The sequence below is a fragment of the Aulonocara sp. 'chitande type north' Nkhata Bay genome, linkage group LG12, assembly GCF_057382095.1.
Source record: "Aulonocara sp. 'chitande type north' Nkhata Bay isolate Kocher_YH1m ecotype deep benthic linkage group LG12, A_spYH_male_GT1.1, whole genome shotgun sequence".
NCBI lineage: Eukaryota > Metazoa > Chordata > Actinopteri > Cichliformes > Cichlidae > Aulonocara > Aulonocara sp. 'chitande type north' Nkhata Bay.
The window spans coordinates 14,792,030-14,817,898 of record NC_141355.1 but is presented as its reverse complement, the minus strand read 5'-3'; the positions used below and the strand labels follow the sequence as shown (position 1 = coordinate 14,817,898).

At 41.9% G+C, this 25,869-nt stretch overlaps 2 protein-coding genes across 7 annotated transcripts; one reads left to right on the top strand and one right to left on the bottom strand.

Moving 5' to 3' along the window:
• Nucleotides 1–264: 264 nt before the first annotated feature.
• On the bottom strand, nucleotides 265–14,330 carry dgcr6 (DiGeorge syndrome critical region gene 6). Of its 3 annotated transcripts, none has more exons than XM_086313717.1 (6): nucleotides 14,250–14,330; nucleotides 5,613–5,724; nucleotides 5,329–5,489; nucleotides 1,393–1,493; nucleotides 1,168–1,308; nucleotides 265–1,053 (listed from the first exon to the last, which is right to left on the bottom strand). In XM_086313717.1, exons 1-6 carry the CDS (start codon nucleotides 14,317–14,319, stop codon nucleotides 976–978), a joined length of 663 nt encoding a protein of 220 aa, XP_086169843.1. In that variant the 5' UTR covers nucleotides 14,320–14,330; the 3' UTR covers nucleotides 265–975. The 3 variants fall into 3 exon arrangements, with proteins under 3 accessions (XP_086169843.1, XP_086169845.1, XP_086169844.1); XM_086313719.1 differs by lacking the exon at nucleotides 14,250–14,330 and adding an exon at nucleotides 6,250–6,268; XM_086313718.1 differs by lacking the exon at nucleotides 14,250–14,330 and adding an exon at nucleotides 5,892–5,972.
• Nucleotides 6,297–23,885, top strand: rasal1a (RAS protein activator like 1a (GAP1 like)). 4 transcript variants are annotated; one of them, XM_086313714.1, is made up of 21 exons: nucleotides 6,297–6,531; nucleotides 6,814–6,870; nucleotides 9,796–9,909; nucleotides 10,265–10,326; nucleotides 11,475–11,604; nucleotides 12,158–12,239; nucleotides 12,389–12,532; nucleotides 12,698–12,789; nucleotides 13,417–13,534; nucleotides 13,723–13,876; nucleotides 15,168–15,232; nucleotides 16,606–16,718; nucleotides 17,330–17,519; nucleotides 17,640–17,777; nucleotides 19,136–19,280; nucleotides 19,907–20,079; nucleotides 20,923–21,060; nucleotides 21,344–21,479; nucleotides 21,824–21,944; nucleotides 22,110–22,189; nucleotides 22,352–23,885. In XM_086313714.1, exons 1-21 carry the CDS (start codon nucleotides 6,467–6,469, stop codon nucleotides 22,498–22,500), a joined length of 2,466 nt encoding a protein of 821 aa, XP_086169840.1. In that variant the 5' UTR covers nucleotides 6,297–6,466; the 3' UTR covers nucleotides 22,501–23,885. The 4 variants fall into 4 exon arrangements, with proteins under 4 accessions (XP_086169840.1, XP_086169842.1, XP_086169841.1 ...); XM_086313716.1 differs by having other exon boundaries at nucleotides 10,265–10,386; nucleotides 17,327–17,519; XM_086313715.1 differs by having other exon boundaries at nucleotides 6,298–6,531; nucleotides 13,417–13,516; nucleotides 17,327–17,519.
• Nucleotides 23,886–25,869: the final 1,984 nt, after the last annotated feature.

The window sequence follows — 25,869 nt, the reverse complement described above, 5'->3', positions numbered from 1 at the left end:
TCGTCCCTATTCTGGTATCTTTTTTTCCTTTTGAGCTCCTCTCAAAATGTGTGTATCATTTTTTGTTTGTGTAGGCATTTTTTGTTGTTGTTGCCTGTATACAGTTTGTTACCATGGTCGCATACTGAGTGTGTAGTTAACATTAAAATGAAACCTTGATACAGCATCATAACATGATGGATGATAGTTGATGTTAGACCTTAGGACAAAGAACAAAACTAACAAAAAAATAACAATAAAAAAAAAAACAACTTAAGGCAATCATTAATTCTGCTAGGCTGCACTTTTATTTATTCATGGATTACGTTATTCATGTATTCAGTTATAATAACCATGAATATATTTCTCCAATAATACAAAATAATTGAAACAAACAGAACAGCCACAAAAACACATGACAGTGTAGGAACTATTACAGTAATGCTCAAATAAAGTTGCTTAAAAAAACAGAACAGTCAAACTGACAACACTTCAAAGCGTGTTTCTATTTACGCATTTTAAATAAATATCATAAAGAAACATCAAATAACTAATTTTCTTGACAGAAAGCAATACGTTGTTGCTCAGAGTTACTTCTCTGTCCGCATAAATCAGCAAAACTTCTCCTTTGACTTCAAGTGTTGAATTAATGCGTCTCGGGGGGCTCTCGTGTCCCCATGTCAGGGCTGGTAAACCCGTTTAAATGATTAATAACAAAACACCTTCTTAATTTCTTACAGGCTGTGATATTTAAGCTATGACAGCCTGCTACCGCTTCACTGTGTCTTGCAACGTCTCACTTCAATACTTCGAAAGCAGCTTTTTTCCACATGACACTGATGATTAGAGCACTCGGAGCATGCGTCTGAAATTGCCACTTCTTAGAAGACAGGAGTGTTGTATGTTCGCCGACCCCAGGGGCAGATCACGGTTACTGGATTGTGACCAATTTTTCTCAGTTTTGTTTGGCACAAATAGGTTGCTCTATCATCCTCCTCATAGAAGTCCAGATTGAGACTCCTTCTGTTGAAGCTTAAGCATCAATTCAAGTAGGTTCATCTGCATTGTCAGCTCCTGAAACACACAGAGTTTGAAGAGCAGCTAGTGTCAGCCTTCTGCTCTGTCACAAAGTACAGCTCCACCTGTATTTGAGGGCTCAGTATACATTTTAGTCATTAGCTAACTAACCTGAGGATTAGTAGTGATGTAAAACCCAGGGACTCCTGCTTTCTCGAGCGTGTTTTGCTGGTCTATCACTTTTTGATCCATTTCTGCTACGATCTTCTTATCCATCATTTTTTGTTCCTCTCGCACACGAACGTCCAGAGCCTGATACAACAACACAAAGCTGTAAACTAAAAGCATAGAGCAATACCATTCAGTAAGCAGAGATGTTAGAATTTCAGTGCTTACCTCTAGCTCGGCTTGTTGGTTTGCCTTGAGCAGCACAAGGTTGTGAGACTTACATGACTGCAGGGCATCTTTGTGTTTTCGTGCAAGGTCTTGTTTGAGTGCTGCACACAAAAGAGAACCAGTTAATCAACAGATTGAGGTTTCCTTTCCCAAGAAGCAACTGTAATACCTGCCGCACCGGTGAATTTCAGGGGAAGTTAGTGATGTTAATCAACAAATACCAGACAACAGGAATGGCGGGCGTTCCAGTTTAAATGGTGTTCCTGTGAACAGGTGACAACTCTTTATATATTTCCCTCTCTATGTTCCTGAAGTCACTGTCTGCAGTTTTGTCATTGTGTAATAGCAGCATAGGTCATAAGATAAGATAAGATAACCTTTATTAGTCCCACGAGTGGAAAATTTGTTGGGTTAAGGCTGCCGACCTTTGCCAGCGCCATCTTACCCTTCCGACCATTCATACATTACAACATCACATGGGGAAGACAGGTCAGAGGTATAACAATGGAAAATGTACAACATGAGGAAAGACGTATGAGGCAAGGGTTGACATGAACAGTTCATGCCAAATCCACGTCATTATCTTCAGATGACGACCTGCTGATCCCTTAAAACAGACCTAAAATTGAGCTGCATCACAAGTGCAGTCGACCTCATGGAAATAAATTATTCCAATTTGTATGAACTAGCCTACATATTTTCACCTGATAGATGCTTTGTGTTTTCATAAGTAACATAAGCCTCGCTTATGGCCATGGTTTGGTGCATGTCATTCACTCAGTGTTGGACATCTGTAGCAAGAGTTCTTTACAAATTAGGGCTGCCACAAACGATTATTTTGATAGTCGACTAGTCACCGATTATTTTTGCGATTAGTCGACTAATCAGACCATGCATCTATTGGACGTAAAACCTACATCTTATTGCACCAGCATGCATCTGCTCTTATATAACTATCATTAGCTTACAGCTTTAAGTGTTTAAGATATGTGCTAACTAAAAATAAAGACAAGATGATGGTTTATTAAATTTTAATGACATTTGCAGATTGTTTCGGTGGAGTTTAATAAACTCAGCCGTTGCTCATTGCTATCTAAAATATAACAGGACACCGGAGTATATTCTCACGCATCTCACACTTCTGATAATCAGCTGTCTGCTTGACGTTTATTCAGCTGTGTAAAAACTATAAATTTAATCTCAGCCAAACCGATTTACTCAGGAATAAATAAAATACTAAAAATACCAAACAGTAACATTTTTAAGTTATCTAAGTGACTTATATTACATGTTTAACCTGAGTAGCGAAAGACGGCGGTGGGTTTGAAAACGATTTGCCGGGAGTCCGGTGTTCTCACGGCTCTAGTGAGCCTTGAACCCCGGCTTGCTATCGAGCTGGTGAGACGTGTTACCCACGTCGGAGCACTTTTGAAAATATGTGGTGTCTTGATAAACTGAGCAGATATTTGGTAACATTCTCGCCTGAAAATACATAAACGTTTATTTTGTGACCCAGAAAAAATAATATGAGTAACATAAAAACTAACTAGCTGCCGCCATTGTTGACAACTGAGCAGGGCCGCGCTACAAATTCTGGGACACAGCTTCTTCTTCTTCGAGGTTTAACGGCAGCTGGCATCCTTGTACATGCAGTGCTGCCATCTTCTGCTTCAGTCCGTTATTACACTCTTAAATACTTCTACTTATTCCTGCGTCGTTTGGGATCTTACAAAGCTTCAAACGACAAGTCGACTATTAAATTAGTTGTCGACGATTTTAATAGTCGACGTAATCGTTACTAGTCGACTAATCATGGCAGCCCTATTACAAATACAACACTTATAGGATCATTTTTTCTCAACCTTTTCTCATTTCTGTAGGGCTGGTATGTCTGAAACTGAAGCCTGGAGGCCTGTGTCGACTAAGGAGGTGTGTCCAAATGAAGCCCATGTCAAGGCCTGTACCACTCTTCAGAATATCACATGACCAAAGATAAACGAGGGCCCATTTCTCTGATGTGACGCGAGTGTCTCATTATGTGATTCAAGCTGTTGAAAAGACGCAGGAATTTTTTTAATTTTTTTTTTGCGTGAACTGGATCTGGGGTGATTCTGAGGATCATCACAAACTTGCAAGGAGATTGTAAGCACATTAGGGAAAAAGGCGATATCATATCTCCCAATAATAACATACATCTTACATTAATCTCAGAGAGCATGGTTAGTTAGAGGTATTCTCTCTCTCTCTACACATACATACGCACACACAGGACCTCATGTAGGTATTTTGCATTGATACATCATTACATTTATATATCGACTGTTATGTAGCCCACATGTATTATCACAGCAGGGCTGCTGTACATTGAATGACCAGCAGATGTCAGCACTTGAGCTTTTGAACAGGGCTTAGTGTCATTTGCCCTTTGGTGAAGCAACTGAAAGATTCCACACAGGACTTCATCAAACCATCACTATATTTATGCTAGTTTGTATGCTTAGTGAGTTTTTTGTGAACCCACAAACCCACAGTTTGTGAGTTTACAGAGGTGCTGTCTTGCATGTGTTTAATGTTTGGTGGAATACCTCATTAATAGTGTGTTTGAATTTATCAAGTGGTATGTGTATAAAAATATCCATCCATCCATCGATAGGAGGCAACAGCCTAAGCAGCGAAGCCCAGACCTCCCTCTCCCTGGCCACCTCCTACAGCCTTTCCAAAGGAACACCAAAGTGTTCCCTTGCCAGCTGAGACTCCAGAATGTCCTGGGTCTGCATGGGGCCTCCTCCCAGTAGGACATGCCAGGAACACCTCACCCAGGAGGCCGAACCACATTAACTGGCTCTTTTCAATCTGAAGGAGTAGTGGCTCTAATCTGAGTTCGAACCCCTCTTTATCTTTGACTTTATGTTTAATATATAAATTTTTTATATACATATATTTTCTAAAATTAAGGGTAATAATCCCACAAATACTAATATTGGTTTTAAATGTTTTGTCATTTTTAACTTCTGTCATAGTTTTTCTGTACTATGAAGTGAGTTCAACATACCCAGGGTATCTTTCTGTTCTCTGGCTGCTCTTACCCTAACACTGGCAATCAAGATAATCAGTCGTGAATGTTGTTATCAACTCACTAATGCATTATTTGCTCTGTGCATTAACATGAAAGTTGGTGCCATCTGACTGATCACACGAATTGATAAGTGTACTGGCGACAGAATGACTAATTGTAAAACTATGACCAGGTTAAACACACAATTCAGACTGAAAGCAACACAGCAGTATGGGGAAATGCACTGTAAAGTAATATAGGATTATAGGAGTAAACTGAAAAAGAGCTGGAAAAGAGCAGTCATATTAAAGATGTTTAGTCTATTTTAGCCAAGAAAGAAAGCAGGCAAAAATGCACACTGTGTGAGTTAACAGAATTATCAATGTAACAACTCTGATGGATTATAATTAAGTTCTTCATTAAATTAATATTTAAAAGACATGGTCTAAGAGAAAAGAATAAATATAAAAAGAGAATTTAGGCTTAGTCTGCATAAATTTGATATAAGCTCTCTAAGTACAAATTGGTGCTCTATTTTAGGACACATTAATGTTTATAGAATAACAATGTTGAAAAGATGTTTGCAACCAACACAAAAAAACACTTAAGTAACCAGAATAAGACAAAATCCTGCTTCATAGTATAGAGGCCTGTAGTATAAATAGATTAATTTGCTACAGCATTAGTTATGTGTCCTTTTTACAACAGTGTTGCATTTTATAGGTATATGGTATTTTATGATAACATCTCTGGACTACGCAGGAGTCGTTTTCTGTGGAATGTGGTTGAAAAGTTGTCAAACATCATCAGACAAGATGAAAACCAGCTAAGCTGGAACAGGGGACGTGTCCTGTGCGTTTCCTGTTCAGCAGTCCACAAACCTTGGTGTTCGCAGTGCAGCTTCTGTCTCTGATTGTAGAGATTCTTCTCTGTCAGATGCTGTATATCCAGCAGGCCCTGGACAATCTCATATACCGTCCCGTCTATAAGGGCTAGAGCAAGGTCACTCAGCGTGTTGTAAGACAGGCGCTGCTGAAAGGAGCTAACCACGGAGGAAAAAGCAAAACAAGAAATAAATCATCTAGAGATCAGTTACACAGCTTTAAAAAAGGTGCCCCTTCATATCACAGCAATATTCTAAAGCCGGTGGAGGAAGTAACGATACCTCGGCAAGCCTTTGACCAGTGTTTGCAGTTCAGATAACAGGTAGTAATGTCTTTCTTGTTGTTGTGTAGAATCCCCCCCAGTGACACCGGGATAACCGTCCATCTCTTCATCTGGAAAGATGAGAGCAGCACGGACTCAGTTAGCTAACAGTAACAACATCGACAAATTACGCTTCTATATTTACATTTTTTCTAGAAGTAAATAATATAACTTATATACAGGAGGCTATTTTGTATCTAATGAGCTTCGTGTGTGCACAAAAGCGTGCTAAACTTACTAAGTCACTTTAAGAAAACGAAACAGACTAGTTTTGAGCTGTTAAGACTTCTAACCAAGCTAACTAGGACCCCTATTGGCGACTTTCGAGATGCCTGTCTATAATTGCGCATGAAATAGTTAAATATGCACGCTAGGTGGCGCTTTGTATAAAAAAAGAGACGCTTCTTATAGGCTACTTATCAGATATGATATTACATTTCAGACCATGACAAATTAACATGACTGAGTACATAAATACAATGATGTCAGTTAAAGACTATACGCTATGTCCCATATGAAGATTATTTTTTAAATGCAATTCTTTCAATTACGTTTATTCATATTGAACACCTAATGTAAAATAAGAGCTTAAATACCCAGCTGGGGTGCACACGCCGTGACCCGTGACGTTTAACCTCAGCTGGCTGGACGCGAGGCGCGCCTGTGTCGCGCGCTGCTTGGTGGGCAGTGCGCCGTCACGAGCTGAAGGTGTCATGAAACGAAGAAAACTCTCTTGCGGAGGGGAAGAGCACTGTTTATAACAGCGCGTATGGGAGCACAGGAGAAACTGGATTAGTGGTTCATACGATTAACATGGCCAAAAACACATCTCTTTATTTTCGAATTGTCGAGGGCAGAAACCTCCCGGCCAAAGACGTGTAAGTAATTTCTGAATGGCATGCTTCTGTGCTCAGGTCTTATCTACTAAAATATACACAGCCTCTGCATTGTTTCTTAGCTATTTGTCAAATAAGAAAAAAAATGTCATATAGCCATTTCTGGTGCGCTCTTTCCTGTAAATTAGCTAATTGAATTAGAGTAGAGATAGTCAAATTGACCTGAGTATAATTAAAGACGAGGGAAGATTAAATTAAGCTTACCCCCAGGTAAACTGGCCATGCTTTGTCTCATTCTGTAATTTTTTTCTTTGTCACGTTAAGCTCCGGAACCAGTGATCCATACTGCATTGTAAAAGTTGACAATGAAGTTGTGGCCAGGTGAGTTCTCTCTTAATTTTATTAAGATGTGCACGATAAACGTAAATTAACTGTGTTTTATCCAGACCTGCAGCTGGATGATGTTCTTATCTATATGCTGCGATCTGAGTCATCACACTTCATATATTTACATTAGTTTCTGGCTGTGCTCCCGCTACTGTGCACATGTAAACCAGGGTGGAGTGCGTGTGATCAGTGCTGTGGTACCCACAGCGTGGTCCTTCCATCACAGAGAACCTGATACTGGTCTGGCCTTTAAAACACCCACAGGTAACCATGGAGAGGGTGCATCAATTATTGCAGTGAGCACCCGGTGTAAGCCAGGTGAATGCTGGGAGCTCAGAGCAGAATACACCATTTCAGAGGTGGTTTCAGATTGGGTGAAGACATGCACATGATTTCAACCTCCAAGCTGTTCAGACAGAAGATGGTAGTTTTAGAAAGCAGCTGTAGTAAACTGCAGGATTGTTTGCTTTGCAAAGCAAATTTCTTTAGAGAAACTGCTTTGCTGTGGACTTTCACAAGAACACGGGGTGAAATTTAGTGGGTATTGTTCCATCTGGGGTGGTGAGGGAAAAAACAGCACAATGATTCACTGAAGATGCTCACACTAATTATGTTGCACTTGTAGTGTTACTGGCCAACTGAGTCCTCTGAGTGTAATGTTCATAAATGATGCAGCTGCTAGATTTTGGTACACTAGAGAAAAGTTGGTGGTAATAATGAAGGGTTAGGCCATTTTGGCAGGATGATGTATGAATGGTTTTGATTCAAAAGTATTTCTCAAAAAGCTAGCAATTTGCTTGTTTTTATTAAAAAATATCAAACTTTTCCCCAGAAATGCCTTTAAAAAACAAGTAGATCAAAGGACATTCATTTCAAAGCACATCCTGCAAAATCTTGCCTAATTGCAAAATTACAAAAATCAGGATTCAAAAACATAACTAGTGATAAGAATAAACACACAAAATTATGAATCTGACCATTAAAAAAAAACAAGCAGGATTTTTAAGGCTTTTTTTTTGCCTTTATTGGATTGCAGAGTGGACAGGAAAGCAGGAAGACGAGCAGCAAAGGGCCTCAGGTCAGAGTCAAACTGTGGCTGCTGCACAGATCTGACCATTTTAAGTGTTTGTTTTGGCTTCAACAGAATCCTTAGATGACTTTTTCAAAAATCCAAGAATCTTATAGCTTGCTATCATTTTGAAACAGCTGGATTTTCTAACCTTTTTTTTTTTTTTTTTTATCACACCTGACACTTTAACAATAACTGTACATCACTAAGTTGAGAATAGTTTGAGGAGGAGGAGTTGACCGTCCGACTGCGGTCTGGAGTGTGGGGCCTCCCTGCTGCTGCGGAGTCGGGGCGGTCTGCCTCTCCCCACCGCAGGGAAAAGGGTAACACCACCTGGGTCTGGGTGCAGTTCCCCCCTCCAGGGGCAAGGGTACCTAGACCCGGTTCGTAGAGTATGCTTGGGGAGTGTGATCGTGTGTACAGCGTCTCTTTATGTCTGTCTCCACGTTGGTTGAGTGTGGAGTAAGTGCATATGAGAGCATGAGGGTGGGAATGGATGTTTGTATCTGTGTGTGCCTGTATGTCTGTGTCTATATGTCAGGTTGGGTATCAGACGCCACCTCTCTGGGGACATCTCAGGCCCTCCAAGGTTTGGAGGCCTATCTCCCCCCACCACCACTTCCCCTGCCAGTGGCGGACTCCCTCAGACATCGGTGCGCTGGTGGTTCTTTGTGTCTGGGGATGGGCGTCCAGGTACACACCGGCTCACTCCTTGGCGGCCGCTTATCGGGGCCTGGAGCCTGGGGCTCGCTCGGGCCACTTCGGAGGTGGGGTGCCCCCGGCCTCTCGGCCTGGGGCTCGGTCACTCAGGCACAGCTGGCTGCCGGCGGAGCTCACGGGCGCGTCACTGCAACTCCCCCTGGCTTCTGCTCCGCGGCTGCTGAGTGAGCCCTCATCTGGGACTCTCCTCAGCTCTTTCTGGGACAGTGGCACGGCTGCCCCTCTGTTGGTCTTCCTTGGTCTCTTGTGTTCTGGGGGCCTCTGGATGTCTGGAGTTTTGATCTCCTCCATACCTGCTTCATGCCCTGGAGGACGGGGCTGTGGCCCCCCCACACCCTCTAGCAGATCATTACATGAAGGAACCTTTTAAAAAACAAAAAACAAGCGCGTCCATGCTCACAGGTGTACACACGGGTGATCACACCCACAAACTACACCCTTTTTGGCTCCTACCTCAAAGCACACTGTGTTCTGTTGATCTTATGTGCTGCACAATAATGTTTAATATTTAGTATTTACTGTCATATTCCCATATATCATTGTGATGTTGTTTATTCTATTACTCTTGTTCTCTTCTGCTTGTTTTCTTTTTTCTTTCTCAACAGGTGATCCAGGTGATTGATATATGCATTTTCTTTTTCTTTTTTTTCTTTTTTTTTCTGCCCATTCTGTTGGTTTTTGTTTTTTGCCCTTTATCCCCGTCCCTCTTCTCAGCTGTTTCTCTTTCCCTCTTTCTTTCTCCCCTTCTTTCCCCCAGTCAAGTCTGTCCCGTATTCAGCAAGTGAAAATAAAATAAACAATAAAAGGTGAATCAAATGGACCATTATGGCAAGGCTGGGATGGTCAATTTGGTAAAGTAAATCCATTGGGCATCTTTCTTTGCCTTTAGACAATAATTCTGATGGCAAATCAGCCAAACGGGACAGGCAAAAAAAAAAAAAAAAGAATAGTTTGAGGAGAGGACGATTCTCCCATTTTAATATTTATATTTAGTGCATATCACAAAATTAACATCTATATAAATGGAAACAAAGAAAGAATCTTGCACGTTTCTGTTTTTGCGCACGTTAATGTGATATGTGTCTGCTCCAGGGCTGCTGATAGTAAGCATGGTAAACTTCTCTTTTCAGGACGGCCACAGTGTGGAAGAACCTTAATCCTTTCTGGGGTGAAGAATACACGTTGCATCTCCCAATGGGGTTTCATTCGCTCTCTTTTCACGTTATGGATGAGGACACAATTGGGTAATCCCGCAACCAAAGCACTTTCAAAACTATTCCATATTTACTCTTAACTGCTGGACCCTGGTCGTGTATTTGTAGTCCTCTGTGTTTGCTTAACTTGCCATGAGTTGATATATTTGTGTGGAAACTCATGCAAAGCTTTTTAATGTTTTGGGAAAGAACTCTAAGCTTTGAATAAACAAACATCATCAGGCAGATGGTCGCCCAGATTGAGTGATTAAAGGTTGTTTTTTTTTCTCCTCTTCACATGATGGCCAGCGCTAATCATTTCACTCAAAAACTCAAAAACTTTGATCTGATTTTCAGTAGCTTCTGTCTCAAAGTCTCTCTCTCTCTTTTGTATCCCTTTCTACAGGCACGATGATGTTATTGGAAAGATTACGCTGACCAAAGAAGCCATTGGAGCTCAAGCTAAAGGCATGGCTAAACATTCAGCAGTAGTCTATAACTGGATGACTGCATGGCCAGAGCTCAGAGGTTAAACACACAAAGAATCCTGTGATGGATTCAAAAGTCCAAGTGATTGAGGAGACATGCTTTTTTTTTTTTTTTTTTTTTTTTTAAGGGTGGGAATGTTTCTTAGCTTCTCTCAAACCTTTAAATTCATTTATGCACATCAGTCACAATATTTACAGGGCTTCCAGAAATTTGGGACAATATGTAAAAACTAGATAAAGCAGAGAATGCTGTGTTTGCTAATAATTTAAAACTGGGATTTAATGGAAAATCAGAAAATGGAGACACAAATTTCTGAAACTGAGAATTGCTTCTAATGAAAATTACCTGAGTATTCACTGAAAAGTGGCGCACAGGTTTAAGAAACATTCCCGGATTAAAAGTAGGTAGGTCAGTTTTGGAATGAACGCACTTTCAGCCAGACATATGGGGCTGACAAATCGTGTGTCTTTGTGTCGTAGCGTTATTAGATTACTTGAAGAGTTTAAAAGGGTATGTTTGCTGCATATTGATGATTCTCCTCCGAAGGCCACCTGGCATCGGCCTCAGTCATGTGATTCACTGCCGCATTGTGGTACTGAGTCATTTTACTCCCTCACAGGATTTCTCTCACAGCCCGGCCTTGATATTGTACCTTTTCTTTCATTTTCTGAAAGACAAAAGTAGAATCTTAACAGCATCACACAGTGTGCATGTTGTCCAGGCAATCATCGACTGTGTGGTATTTATTTTTTATTTTTTATTTTTTACTGTTCCTGCCTTGCAGTTGTACAAACTGTAGATGTTTTTGCACTAATTAGTTTTATTTGTGTACTTAATCAAACAGAATAATGACCAGTTAGTTGTCAGAAAGAACAAAAATAAACAACTGTATCTTCCTAAAGTTAAAAATAAGGTCTTCAAACTGTTAGTTCGATCCTGAAAAATACTCATAATATTCAAAGTACATTAGTCCAGGAATTATTTGTCAGTTCATCAATGGATATTTTACAGCTAATTGGAAAATTAATATTATTTATTTTCAATATGACTCTCAAAGTTCTAATCTCTCAGCTCCTCTCAGTGTTTAATGGTTTAGAGATTAATCTCTTTTTGTGCTTTACGGCCAGGGCTAGACTGCTGGCTAAATCTCACAAAGGTTGACCCTGATGAAGAAGTTCAAGGAGAGATCCATCTGGGTCTGGAGCTGCTTAAAGATACGGAGAAGATCAGTCTGCGGTGTCAAGTCATTGAAGCCAGGTAAAATGAAATGCTGCGCTGCCGAGAAAATGCCAGGAAGGCGATTTCACTTAAAAACGGCCACGGACAATAGTGGCTCGAACATTTCAGAATCTGCCATGTGAGTTTGTGATAGAGCCACCGTATTATCACTTCAAACGTGGTCACGTTTGTGTAGCTGAGCTCCTTGTAGTTGAGCTCTGGCAGTATATCAGTGTTTTTTGAGCTGAACTCTTATCACCATCACCCCGCAGGCCTCCACACTCCCTTCTGAGTCACACCGCCACTGTCACACCGCTCACTGCCCCATCTGTGTGTCCCAGGCTACAATCTTTCCTTCTCAGGCGGGGCACCAATGAGCTTGTCAATCAGGACTTGACACTGTGTTATTCAAATGTGCTCTGATGAGTGTGAATTGAGTTTGAAAGAAAAAGGTTGAGTAAGAAGTAGAGATTCAGCTTTCTTTCCTCGCTAAAGCACACTAATTTAACTTGCAGAACAGATAATAAGAGTTAGCGGAGCATTTTGGCGGATTAATGATTTCTCTTGTCCTTTGGTGTGGTGATACCCGCAGAGACTTGGCTCCAAGAGACATTTCTGGAACCTCTGATCCCTTCACAAGAGTTATTTTCAACAACCATAGTGCAGAGACCTCGGTGAGCTCTGTCTGCATGCATGAGTGGGTTATGTTGGTTGCACTGAAGTCTGATTGATGGTTGCCTTACTGTTTGTCATTTAAAGGTTAAATGTTAAAGATTAGGCTGATCTTTTGATTTCTTTCAATTTCTTAATGCTGGATTTTTAGATAATCAAGAAGACCCGTTTTCCTCACTGGGGTGAGACGTTAGAGCTGGAGCTGGATCCAGAGGAGCTGCGTGAGGAGGAGGGGACTGTTACTGTACAGGTCTGGGACTGGGACATGGTGGGCAAGAATGACTTTCTGGGAAAGGTGAGGTTCCCATAATTCTAATCATTTTTCATATGTATTAAAATTCAGGTCATGAGTAGCTTACAAAAGGTTTTATAATTGAGTACAGTGTTCCTTGCTATAAAATAAAGGCTTTTACCTCTTCTTGTTGATATTGTGTGCTTGCTTTCTGTGTCTTTTCCACAGGTGGAAATCCCTTTTGCTTGTTTGCACAAGACACCTCAGTTAGAGGGCTGGTTTCGTTTACTGCCCTTGGGAAACAATGAGGTTGATGCTGGGTGAGGATTATGGGTGTGCTTCTTTGTACAATGTGGTAACTATGCATCTTTAGAGAGAGGCATTTCCTTTCGGAAACCATCAAGACTAAAATTGTCGTAGCAATCATCACATCTTTTCTTAAATGTTCTCAAGAGAAGCTTTTATTTTCCTCCCGGCTCTCTTTCGAGCACTTAAAAGCACAATCACGGATGTATAGCCAGTGCGTTGATGGCATCTGCACCCCGAGATAATTTTAGAGCGAGCGGAGGGCTGAGTGAACTGTAAAGTAAAGGGAATTTCTCAGGTTCATTAGGAAATGACTCACTCTTGTAAGGAGTTTTTGCACTCCAGTCCACTGTTGATTTAGAGAGGACTGTGACCAAGCGGTGCGTCATTTTCCCCCAAACACGGTGAGCCATGTGTTTAGAAAATGTCCTTGCCAGGGGCAGGATGATTTAGCGGTTGTTTTTACGAGTGTACTCTAAGCTTTATTTCTTATCTAAACTGCATTTTCCAATCAACCGCTGACTCCTTTAACAAAAACAAAAACAAAAAAAGAGTTTATGCAAATGTCTAACAAAGACTATCGTCAGACTATTATTGTGTTAGCTGAAAATCTGTGCTGTGATACTTTCCTTTGTTTTTAGTGGCAAGCTGGGAGCACTCCGTCTCAAGGTGCGTCTGGTGGAGGATCAGATCTTGCCATCCATGTACTATCAGCCTCTCATCGACCTTCTGGTTGAGTCGGTAATCTCCCCTACAGAGGTCAGCATGACAGCTCCTCTTCAATGCTGATATTAATTTGTTGACCACTCAGTCACTCGCCATGTCAAGGGACTGCTGTATGCATTACTTCTTCCATCTGCAGTTAGACCTCATCTGCTTCATCTGTCCGGCTTCCCAGTTGCGCCAAAATTCTTGACCCGTGACCCGAGTTCTCTTCTTCTGAACAGGTGGAGGATAGCAGTGCTCTGACTATGCTGGAGGAGGTCACCACAGTTGAGAGCAGACAGGACGTGGCAATGACTTTGGTGAAAATCTACCTGGGACAAGGACTGGTGGTGCCCTTCCTGGACTACCTTAACACCCGGGAGGTCAACCACACCAGTAAGACGAAGCGAAAAAGTGCAAACTTTAAACCGTTTTTAAAGGTTTTGATTTCATGTCCTCCATCTTGCAAGTGTCTAAATTTGCTCAGAATTTATGTGTATTTGTGCTCTTAATTACATGTAATAACTGTGGCTGCACTTTGAATATACAGTGTAGGATCTAAGTTTATCTCTGTTAGTCAGTATTTATATTAGTCAGACTTTGGGACGTGCCAGTTTGCTGTTATTGCTCCACTCTCCAGAGACCCTCTGAGGGCTGCTGCTGCTGCATTGACATTAAGGTCTCTGAACACTGCAGCTATGGTATGTGTGTGGGCAGTAAAAGCCTCCCAACACTATATTTACTACCCCAGTGCCAATTATTTACTCACCCAACAGTCTTCCCTTGGCTGTTCTCTGGTCTGGATTAGTCATGTTTTTGCCTCCGCACCATATCCCCATGATAATTCACACTGAGCTCTGGTCTTTGGTTTCTGTTGGTGTAGTTTCTGCTAATAAGCATAGTGCCTAAGTTTCCATAGCAACTCCACATGATCCAAATGGTAACTGCTTGATCAGGAATGCATTGTGTGAGCACCCAGACATTAAAGTTAGGCACACGGCACAAAAACGTACAGTACACCTGCTGGGCAGCAGTGAAAAACCCACCCTTCTCCTTACATCCAAATAATTTACCTGGCAACCCAGTCCCGTTACTATGGATATTTTAGTGTCACCGCATGACTAACATGACATTGAGGCAAGGTCGGTCTGCCCTCACTTGTGACTCTGGACTATTTGTTCTTGATTGATAGACTTGTGCCAGACTAAATAGAAAGCATAGATACTTAAGAAATGTATAAATGAGCCCAGAGAAAAAGGTGAAATGAGGGTGGAGCAAACAAATGCTCCACAGGCTATATGAAAAGCTTCCACTCTAAGGAAGCAGTGTTTCAATCTTAAATTTTTCTTTTTCATCAAGTATAATTAAGAGCCTGATGAGGGTCTATGTGATGCTTTATTAAATTGATTGGGAGCTACTGGATGCAGTAATAAGATCCTTCCCACCATTCCCACTGTCATACATCATATAAAAGGTGTTTTTAGGTACAACAATAGATAGATGACAGGAAAAGAGCAATAAATTGTTGTGGTGGATGTTGAGCTTCTTACCCTTTTTTAATTCTTTAATTGAAAACTGTTGCTTTGTTTCACTTGATTCAGATTAAGGAAAATCTTTTTATGCCCACTAATTTTGCTCATATGTAAGATATTTTGCTAATACTATTTTTTTCCTTCTGCTCTTATAGCTGATCCTAACACCTTATTTCGATCAAACTCACTTGCCTCCAAAGCCATGGAACAGTTCATGAAGGTGAGCTAAGTTTTAAAAAAAATTATTATTATTATAGTTCCTGCAGTTTTTTGGTCCCTGCTCTGAGGGAAAGCATGATGTGCCTGATATTTACTCTCTGAATTATGCAGATTTAGATAAAACAAGGCAAGCTGTCAAGTGTAAGAACAAAAAGGCATGTGTAGCATGTGTAGCATGACAAATGCAAAGGTAACTTTAATGTATCAATGAGTATGTCGACATAACAGGCTGCTATATAGGGCAGGATCAATCCAAATTAAGTGCAACAGAAAGTGTGTCAATTTTCAAGATTGCTACAAAAAGGAGTAAAAAAACACAGATGATCCAAAAGAGGACAAGAAACAGACAGAGGCAAGGAGAGATGCAGGACAGGAGGTGGTTAGCTTGACAAGCTGACTGAGCCAATTTTGCTTAGGAAGTTTCCCAACTGAGTGAAGTGACCCAGAAGTGTCTAGAGTCATAATAGGAGGTCGTTAAATTCTTTAAATGTTAAGGAAAGCTGCTTCAGTGCTTCCCTTATTACCACCTTTAGAAAAGGATGCACATTTACCATCTCTTATGAAATGAAAAGACATAATGCTGCCCCTCAATTCAAAGAAAATGATCAGCATACTGACACATCATGTGCTACTCGGTTTAAATTTTTCATACATGCGATCACTTCACTGATACTCATTGTATGAAGTGCTTTGAAACCTAATTTTAGAAAATTGCTCTATAAATAAGGTTTTTTATATGCATTTAACTAATTGAAGTGAAGGCTTGCATTGCGTATGTCCCCATTTTTGGTCTTAGCATTTAGTCTTATTAATTCATCTAACATGAGAGGTGCTAAAAAGCCCTATTAAAGGGTTAATTCTACAGCAGGACGAGATGAGTGGCATTTCTTGATACAAACACTTCACTGTGTGCTGGAAAGCTGTTCTTGGTAATCAAGTGATATTTTTCACAAGGATATATACACCGTTAATATAAAATTGTCACCTTGTCACATTTTTAACTAGTCTTATGCAAGTTAGATTCCCTGTGGACAACAATCCTGTTTTCCTTTTTGTGAATTCTTCTTAGCGTTTTTCCTTGACCCTCTGGATGTTTCCTATCAAGGGAAAGTGTCATCAACGGAGGGAATTTGTTGTCTGTTTGACCGCAACCACAAGCTAAACACATACCAGGGAACAACACCACATGAGAAAATAACCTTCAAAACAAAACAACCATAAACGGAAAGAGGGACATGGAAAACAAACAGATAAACTGAGGAAGCAGACAGGGAGGGACACACAAAAGACGCAGGGGAACAGATCAAGAAAAGCAAAACGAATAACAGTGACCTTAACAGATGTCTTCAACATATGATATTGTTTTGCTATCAGGCTGTTGGCATGCTGTATCTGCATGAGGTGTTGAAGCCCATCATCAACCGCATCTTTGATGAGAAAAAGTACATTGAACTTGACCCATGTAAGATCGACCTGAACCGCACAAGGTAAATCGGACCTAAAACATATCTTGTTGGATCACAATTCTATAGTCATACTCGGACCTGGTAATAGAGTAGGACTGCTACAATTGACAAGAGGGGATTTGTGGGTTGTACGCTCAGGCGTGCTATTCGCAAATTATGTGTTAAAATGGAAAAGCTGCCACAGGAGACTGCCCACTTCCTTTACACTTCACCCCTGAGAGAAAGACATGAATGTGAGGAAATGAAAAAAAAGTAAAATGGGAATGGCTGTTGCTTGGCAACTGCCATGAGCCCCCTGAGATATCTATCTCTGACATGGGGGGAGATCCAGGATCTAACGTTCTCCATGTATGCAGTAGCTCTAACCTACTATCTTATCTCGTCCCCTTAAATTATCTCAGTTTATGTGTTTAGATATTGTCAATACGGCAGTCATTGTTTGGATTCCTCTGTAGTAACATGGTCTCATATGTAACGAGGTAATGAAGAACAGAAATGTTATCAGTCCTTTTATAAACTGTGTTACAGAACAGATAAAAGCCTGTCTTGGATAGCTCCTGTTTGCATTGCGTTTACGCTGCAGATCTCAGGGATTCATTTGTTTACAGCATCTTTCTTTGTCTCTGAAGAAGGATTTCATTCAAGGGTGCAGTGTCAGAGGCAGAGGTGCGGGACAGCAGCGTGGAGATGCTGCAGAGCTATTTGACCAGCATCATCGAATCAATCGTGAGCTCAGTCGATCAGTGTCCTCCTGTAATGAGAGTGGCCTTCAAACAGCTGCACAAGAGAGTGGAGGAGCAATTTACCGAGCCTGAGAATGAGGTTAGTGGGAAGCAAAACACACAGAGAGGAAAGCGTGTCAGTGTATTTGTGGTTACTTTCACCCGCAGCTTATCCCGAGGCAGCCTGTCACCGTTCAGTGACTCGTCTTCATTTTTACAGGATGTGAAGTACCTGGCCATCAGTGGATTCTTTTTCCTGCGTTTTTTTGCTCCTGCAATCCTCACACCTAAGCTGTTTCAGCTGAGAGACCAGCATGCTGACACGCGTACAAGCAGAACACTGTTACTACTAGCCAAGGTATGATTCAGAACACAGACATGCACATAGACTCTGCTGTGAATCATTTATCCATGTTCAGACTTATGCACTCCTCAAAACAAAACACAAAATAAACAGTAAAGTGTTGGAAGCCTTGAGCGTGATGCAACAGGCCATCTGTGTGAGGAGATGGATTTTAATGTTGTGGATGTAAAACAAATAAAACATGGAGCAGGAATACGATGTAACACAAACACACGGTGTTTGTGTAACGTCAACAGAGAGAGAGCACTGAGGCACTCCTTGCTTTTCTCACTTTGTTTGGTAATTATGTAACACTGTAGGTCTGCGTGTGCCTTATTTTAAGTTCTGCCATAATCAGCAAAATAAGATTGATATTCCATCTCCAGTCATTTATATTTATATGTCTCTGCTGTGGTCTGAGACCTCACCATCCTTTCATACGTTCACATGGAAAGTCTAAAGACAGTGAGGGCAGCAGCAAGATGCCCTTAGGGAACAGAGCAGGGATCAGTGAGGACAGGATGACATGGAAGTAGCATCTTTAGCTTCAAATGAAGGAGTTGGTAGACTGAAGAATTTTGAAAAGAGTATGAGATTTGCCGGTAGGATGTACGGAAAGGGAAACAGCTGAGCTGATGTGAGCTAGAATTTAGATTAGCTGATCTGCTGGGATTGTTTGAGTCTGTTCTCACAGAACTAACGCTGTATTCATTTTTTAGACACTAATAAAAATGTTAATTATTTGAAAGGTGCTAATAATCTGCAGTAATGCCACTAGATCACCTGTTGTTAGGAACCCGTTTAAAATTCATAACTACTCTACTCAGACAGCAAATCTCAAAGAAGTTTTTTTCACCAACTATACAGAGTATGGCCATAAAACATCCCTCTCACATTATGCTCCGTTTTAACCATAAATAGATCAGATGAGCATGTTAGCAGGTTATAACTGGAATTTGAGTCGATATTTCTTGATATCATTAAAAGCAGGGATCTTAGATCCAGATGTTAGAAGAACAGTAAAACCTCATTCCACTCCCACGTGTGGCTTCTGTGGTTGCTGTCCATGGTGCTGAAGAACTGTTGCCATGGGCCCTCTACAGAGACGGGGAACGGGCTATTTTTACCTCTGTGTGCTGCAACCAGTCTGTGGTTCAAAGCCAAGCATCAGAGAGATGTAGAGGGGGACTTCCTCCTCACCCTAGGCCAGGTGTGGGCTGGACAAAGGGCCTCGCAGCATGCTTGGCCCCAGGGACCCTTTTGATCTTCGACTTTTAGATATGCAGTCACTCCCTCACTTCTGTCATTTTCTGGAGATTTGATATGGTGAAGATGTGAGTTTGTAGTTGATATCGTGCCTCTGTGGTTGCCAGGCACTACAAAGTGTTGGGAACTTGGGACTTCAGCTGGGCCACGGAAAAGAACAGTGGATGGCACCTCTTCATCCCATCATCCTTCGCAGTGTGGCTTCTGTCAAGGACTTCCTGGACAAGTTAATTGACATAGATCATGACACTGGTAAGACTGTAACCACCAAACACATCACTACAACGTGTAATCAAAAGCCAAGTCCAGAGGCCATGCTGTTGAGCTAATCAGCCACAGGCCACCTGCCAGTGTAGTAGCTCCCAGCTGATATAGGTGAAACAATACTGTAGCCTTGCAGTGAAATATTCATAACTAGTTGGAAGTCTGGAAAAGAGATGACATGGTTAATGAGCTGGCAGGGAGCTGAAGTGAGAAGCTGCCACATGGGCTGTTGTTGTCCTGGCTGTTGCCTTAATGTCATATGTCAGTGAGGCTGTTGTTGTGAAACATCTTCCCCCTCTGACATATCGTGTTTCAACCTCCGTCTTCACATCACACCCACTTTTTTCTCCTAAAGGCCAGTTTGACATTTAATGCCCTTGAGGTGAATTTGTTGGACAGAAGCAGATGCTTGTTATTCCTCTTTGAAGCTCTATCCCTCATGGCGTGATGGAACAAGACTGAGGAGCCATCTGTAACAGAGTGCAGTTTAAAGCAATGAATCTATATAGTTTATTGACACAGCACCACCTTGTGTCTATCCGGGTGAATATGCAATTAGCTACAGATTACATACAGTTTTCCCTTTATGTCCGTCTTCTGCTTTCTCTGCGCAGCGTCTGAAGTGCCTCAGAGGGCTGTGTTCATGGCTTCAGTCACAGTCAAAGAGGGGTTTCTCCACAAACACAAAGCAGAAGGACCCCAACTGTTATCCCGCTTTGCATTTAAGAAACGGTACTTCTGGTTGACGAGTGAGACGCTGTCTTATGCCAAGACTCCCGACTGGCAGGTGGGTATTGTGCCAGCAAAATTTTATAATCTACCAACATACTGCATATCATGTGTGAAATACATATGAGTATTTACGTTACTGCTCATTTTGGCAACCAGCCACTGTGTCAAGTGTTGCTTTTTAATCATGTTTTGCTACGACTGATGGATCAAATAATCAAAAACAATCAAAGTAATGATAAAAATACGTGTACAATATGCCCATTTGTGCCCAATGAAGGGCATTCATCACCACGTGTTGCACAAAGAGAAAACATTTTAGTCATCTGCTTCTTTGCTTTCATGTATTTGTGTTGATCTTCTCGTGAGAACATCGTTACTGATATTACAATGTAGTGCCTAACCCGTGATAATGATTTCCTCTCATTTTCTAACCAGAGACTGTCAGAGAGAGGGAGACGGTTGATGGGAGCAGAACATCCTCGTCACTAAATGCCTCTCTTTGAGTCAGTCTCTGCTTTGTGTGACTGGAATAAAGCCGAGGGTTAATTGAAAGCTATGGATATTCATACGAACATCGCAAATCACACTGGAGACAATGTCCTGGCCCCTTTTCTCCATGTTGGAGCACTCCAGTCTCAGTGAGATGAGCTCCCATTGGAAGTGGCTGATTTACACTTTAAAGTAGCCTTTGCTGCCATGATGATCTCATCCTCACTTCCTCCTTGCGCCGTACCGTTCCTCGTAGCTTTTCAGGATGAGAAACCTCTTCATTAATTTGCTCAGTGATCAGATGTCACCTTTATTTCATTGAGTCCTTTGTGTAGTATGCCTGAGGCAAGGCATGATACATCATTGCCATCATGTGCATACCTGTTCTAATTGGGGCTGTGGTTTGCAGGTGCGCTCTTCAATTCCTATTCAGTGTGTGTGCGCCGTGGAGAGGGTGGATGAAAATGCTTTTCAGCAGCAGAATGTAATGCAGGTCATCACCCAGGACAACGACGGACAGCTGCACACCACGTACATCCAGTGCAAGGTGCGTTTGTACACCACCCAGTTGCCTAGACAGTGCATGAGTTTTTTTTAAAGTTTTTTAAACACAAAACCCTGACAGTTTTCTATAGTCACAGATTTGAATTTTTAACAAGTTTTATTAATCTCCTAGAAAAAAGTCACTAAATATCTATATTGTTTTCTGTCGCAATGATGTGCTTTATCCCTGTAGGTTTTTCAGCTGATTGCCTTCAAAATGCAGATTTTTCTTTTTTCAGTTCGACATTAAACTTCATGGTTCACCGTATTTCAATTTTCCCAAACAGAATGTAAATGAGCTGAACCAGTGGCTGTCTGCGATCAGGAAAGTCAGCATCTACAATGAGCGCATGCTGCCCTCTTTTCACCCGGGGGTTCATCGCAGTGGCAAGTGGACCTGCTGCCTGCAGGCCGACCGAGCTGGTAATCCTGCTGTTATTACTTCCAGATGTACTGATTTATGTCCAAGACACCAGAATATTTGTAGGAAACTTGCAAACTCCCCTTTGCTACTTTACTAAGGTTTGACTGGCTGTTTTTGATGCGCTCTCCAAATCAATTTTATTTACTCACCGCCTTGCACGTGGGATTAAACATTTTACATTCTTTTCAGCACCAACACTACAGGTTTGATTGTTACTAAGGCTGTTCCATTGACTATTATATACAAACTAGTAGAAACATCTATTAAAATGATATTTTACATTTAGTGGGGTGAAGTTCAGACTGTAAAGTGCCAGAGATGAATAAAAAAAGCTGTGTCTCAGTTGCAGGCTGCAGTAGAACCCACTCAGCTGTGACACTTGGTGACTGGAGTGACCCGCTGGATCCAGACGTGGAGACTCAGACGATATACAAGCAGCTTCTGCAGGGCAAAGACAAACTCAGGTTGGTGCCCGAGCATGTCCTCGGCCTGTATGCATTTCTTTTCCTGAACACTAGAGGTCTATGTTGCTATACAGTAAAGCACTGCTGTGCTGCTTCTTGACATTAGTATGAGTCAAGTGTTTAACTTTCACTGTGTGATCATGTGATATGATTCTGATACTGCAGGAACAAATATCTGGAGATGCCGGATGATGATGAGACAGCGTGCAATAAAGAAAAGAAGACGAATGTGGACGTTCACCCAGGTGACACTAAACTTTAACTTTTCTATCAAGTTACATGTACAAGTGCTTTAATTGTTGTATTATCATTATTATTATCCCCTTATATTCTATGTGGGTATGACATTTCCAGGAAGTAATTCTACAGAAACAACATCCTTTTATCTACACGTTTCTCTGTCACAGATGGTGCTGGATGCACTGTTCAGCAAATGAAGCCATGTCAGGGCATCGCTGCTCGGCTGTTGGTGGTGATAGAGGACCTGGAGCAGGCTCACGCTACCTTCCAGCGCAGAGAAAAGGAGGACGTCACCAGTGTTATTATGAATCCCTAGAGTTCACATGTGGACTGGGAGCCTTTAATGCATCAAGGCGGGTTAGGGGTGGGGAGTGGAAGGGCAGCATCCTGTACCAACACAAGTGAAAATCAGCTAACCCACTCTCTTGATTGTCACGGAGAAAAAATTGGCTGCGTGGTGCCACCTCTTCCAGCCTTTTAGTACATTTCCTCCTGGCTGTAAAGAGCAAGAGGGAATTCTGCCACTTTAATCTTTTTGATTCTCCGAGTGCCACCGACAAGAGCGCCGCAGGAAGATTATGATACTTGACAAAAAGGAGGAGGTGGGTGGGGAGGGGTGGAGGGACTTTAAAGCATGATCTGACTTGATATTTTTTATGTAGACAATAAGCAATCTGTTGCATGGCCCACATCCACTTGTTGTGAAATGTGAAAAGAAGCTTTTATATTTTGAGATACTGTACAGGACCCGAGTCACACATTTATATGCAAAAAGCTTGTTTTAGTGTAACCTACAGTACCTGAATGTAAGGTGTTTTGATATTGCTGTTATTATTATAAATGCTTTGTATTTTTATTGAGGCAAAATATCACCATGGCCGCAATGTAGCAGCGACAATAACATTATAAATTATTCCACAGTGTGACGCCGCTTGTAAAGTGAGCAAAACTCAGATTTTAATTGTTGCTTCAGTCCCTTTACACAAAACATCCGCTTTGGTTTGGTGCTACGGCCAGTCAACGTAAATGTTGGGTTCTGATGTAATTCACATTTTTATAATGCCAAGATGGGTAATATTTACCTGGTTATTATATAATATCCATACATGGACAAATTTTATTTGAAAAAGAGGGGAATTAACAATCATGAGACACTCCCGTTTGCTAAGTTGACAGTTTCAGAGATTTTTGTGCCACTGCATTGGTTTCATGTGTTTGAGATGCCAAATCTGCTTTTAGGAGTTTTAAAGAAAAAATACACATGTGGGGAATTTTGATCATTTTCCACAGAGAAAGTAGTGTTCAGTGTCCGTCTATTAAACAATATTCAGTTGAATAAAATCTGATCTGAGATCACTGAGATGACCTCATCAGGCATTCTTCTTACCCTCAAGCTTAACACTCTAAAACACATGGCAGACATTACATTCAGCATCCTGTATTGAGATGGTTATTACGAGTGTGTTGGTGTTTGCAGCTTTCCACATTTTTCTTTTATTAATCTGCCGCTCAAGTCATAACGAGAGTAGGCATGAGTGGAACATTGTGTTCTCTTGAATGGGGACTCTTGTTATGAAAAAGAAAAGAAAGGGAAAAAAACCCCCGCCTGTACCTTACTTTGCAAATTCATCATAATGGTTTGTTCCAAGTGGGTTGTTACTGTGAACACAATTGTATTATTCAATAAACTCCGGTGAAGAAATCAAAGGAGAAGGTGTCAAATTTGTGCCCAGAAAAAAACGAGACTGACACTTTTTTTTTCTTTACATTGATCCTCACTTGGTTTCCATAAAATGAAGGATTGGTTCAAAAAATCTGCTTTGCTGGCTTATGTCTGTCCGTCTCCTGGTTAGCATTAAAGTGCAGGAGGATCTGACTTCAAGCAGACATTGATTCATTTTTGGTATTACAGGAAACCCCGTCACATTTTTTTTTTTTTTTTTTGAATCTGTTTTTCAATAGATTCGACACCACAGTGTCTGCTCCCACCCCCACAACCTCACCTGCAGTCAGCCTGGAATCCAGAGCCACACCACTGTGCCAGCCTCTCTCTTCACATGTTGCCTCCTGTGAGATTCCTGACACCCCTCCCCCACCCATCACCTTCACTCAATACCAGGTTGAGATGCAAATGAGGAGACTTCACTCAGGCAAGTCTGCTGGACCAGACGGAGTGAGTCCCCTTGTCCTCAAGACCTGTGCCCCCCAGCTGTGTGGAGTCTTTCATAAACTGTTTATGCTGAGTCTGAGTCTGCAGAGGGTCCCGGTGATGTGGAAGACATCATGCCTCGTCCCTGTACCAAAGACGCCTCGTCCCAGTGGCCCCCAGGATTACAGGCCCGTGGCACTGACCTCCCACATCATGAAGACCCTGGAAAGGCTCATCCTGGACCAGCTGCGACCCATAGTAAGACCACATCTGGATCCCCCTTCAGTTCGCTTATCAGCCTCGTCTCGGAACAGAGGACGCCATCATGACCTGCTCAATCGTGTCTACACCCATCTGGACCAGCCGGCGAGCACTGTGAGGGTCATGTTTTTTGACTTTTCCAGTGCTTTCAACACCATCAGGCCGACCCTCCTGGGTGATAAGTTAGCAGCGATGCAGGTGGATGCTTCTCTGGTGTCCTGGATTGTTGATTACCTGACAGGAAGACCACAATATGTACGTCTCCCACAGTGTGTGTCTGACAAGGTGATTAGCAACACAGGGGCACCACAGGGGACTGTCCTCTCCCCCTTCCTCTTCACCCTCTACACCACAGACTTCAGCCACTGCACAGAGACCTGCCATCTTCAGAAGTTTTCTGATGACTCTGCGGTGGTTGGATGCATCAGCAGGGATGATGAGACAGAGTACCGGGCTGTGGTCGACTCCTTTGTCACGTGGTGTGAGCAGAATCATCTGCAGCTCAACGTGGCAAAGACCAAGGAACTGATCGTGGACTTCAGGAAGACCAGGAAACACTTGACCCCTGTTTCAATCCAGGGGGTCAGTGTTGACATTGTGGAGGACTATAAATACCTTGGAGTACACATTGACAATAAACTGGACTGGGCTAAAAACACCACAGCACTTTACAGGAAGGGCCAGAGTCGTCTCTATTTTTTGAGGCGACTGAGGTCCTTCAACATCTGCCAGAAAATGCTGAGGATTTTCTATGAGTCTGTTGTGGCCAGTGCGATCCTCTATGCTGTTGCATGCTGGGGGAGCAGGCTGAGGGTCGCAGATGCCAACAGACTTAATAAACTGATCCGTAAGGCCAGCAATGTTGTGGGGATGGAGCTGGACTCCCTCAAGGTGGTGTCGGAGAGGCGGATGCTGTCCAAGATAAAGACAATGTTGGATAACACCTCCCACCCACTCCATGACATGTTGGTCAGTCACAGGAGCTCGTTCAGTGAGAGACTGAGATTACCGAAAAGCACCACTGAACGACACAGGAAATCATTCCTGCCTGTGGCCATCTCCCTGTACAACGCATCCACTTAACACACTGTTTGCTGCTACAACTACACATGTTTCTTTTCCAGCTATTTATTTATGAGTGACTTATGTATGTATGTATGTATGTATATATATGTATATATTGTACTATTCTTAGTTAGCGTATTGTCTGTCTTGTCTTAATGTTGGTTTAAAATGGAGCACTGTAACAAAAAATAATTTCCCCCAGGGATCAAT

Coding starts and splice junctions, on each gene's coding strand:
- rasal1a (XM_086313716.1), top strand. CDS start 6,467: ATGGCCAAAAACACATCTCTTTATTTTCGAATTGTCGAGGGCAGAAAC. Junction 21,061..21,343: donor CCACGTACATCCAGTGCAAG/GTGCGTTTGTAC, acceptor TTTCCCAAACAG/AATGTAAATGAGCTGAACCA. Junction 21,945..22,109: donor CAGGGCAAAGACAAACTCAG/GTTGGTGCCCGA, acceptor CTGATACTGCAG/GAACAAATATCTGGAGATGC.
- dgcr6 (XM_086313717.1), bottom strand. CDS start 14,319: ATGGGGATATGGTGCGGAGGCAAAAACATGACTAATCCAGACCAGAGA. Junction 1,494..5,328: donor GCTGCACTGCGAACACCAAG/GTTTGTGGACTG, acceptor TTTTGTGTGCAG/CACTCAAACAAGACCTTGCA. Junction 1,309..1,392: donor ACCAACAAGCCGAGCTAGAG/GTAAGCACTGAA, acceptor TTGTTGTATCAG/GCTCTGGACGTTCGTGTGCG.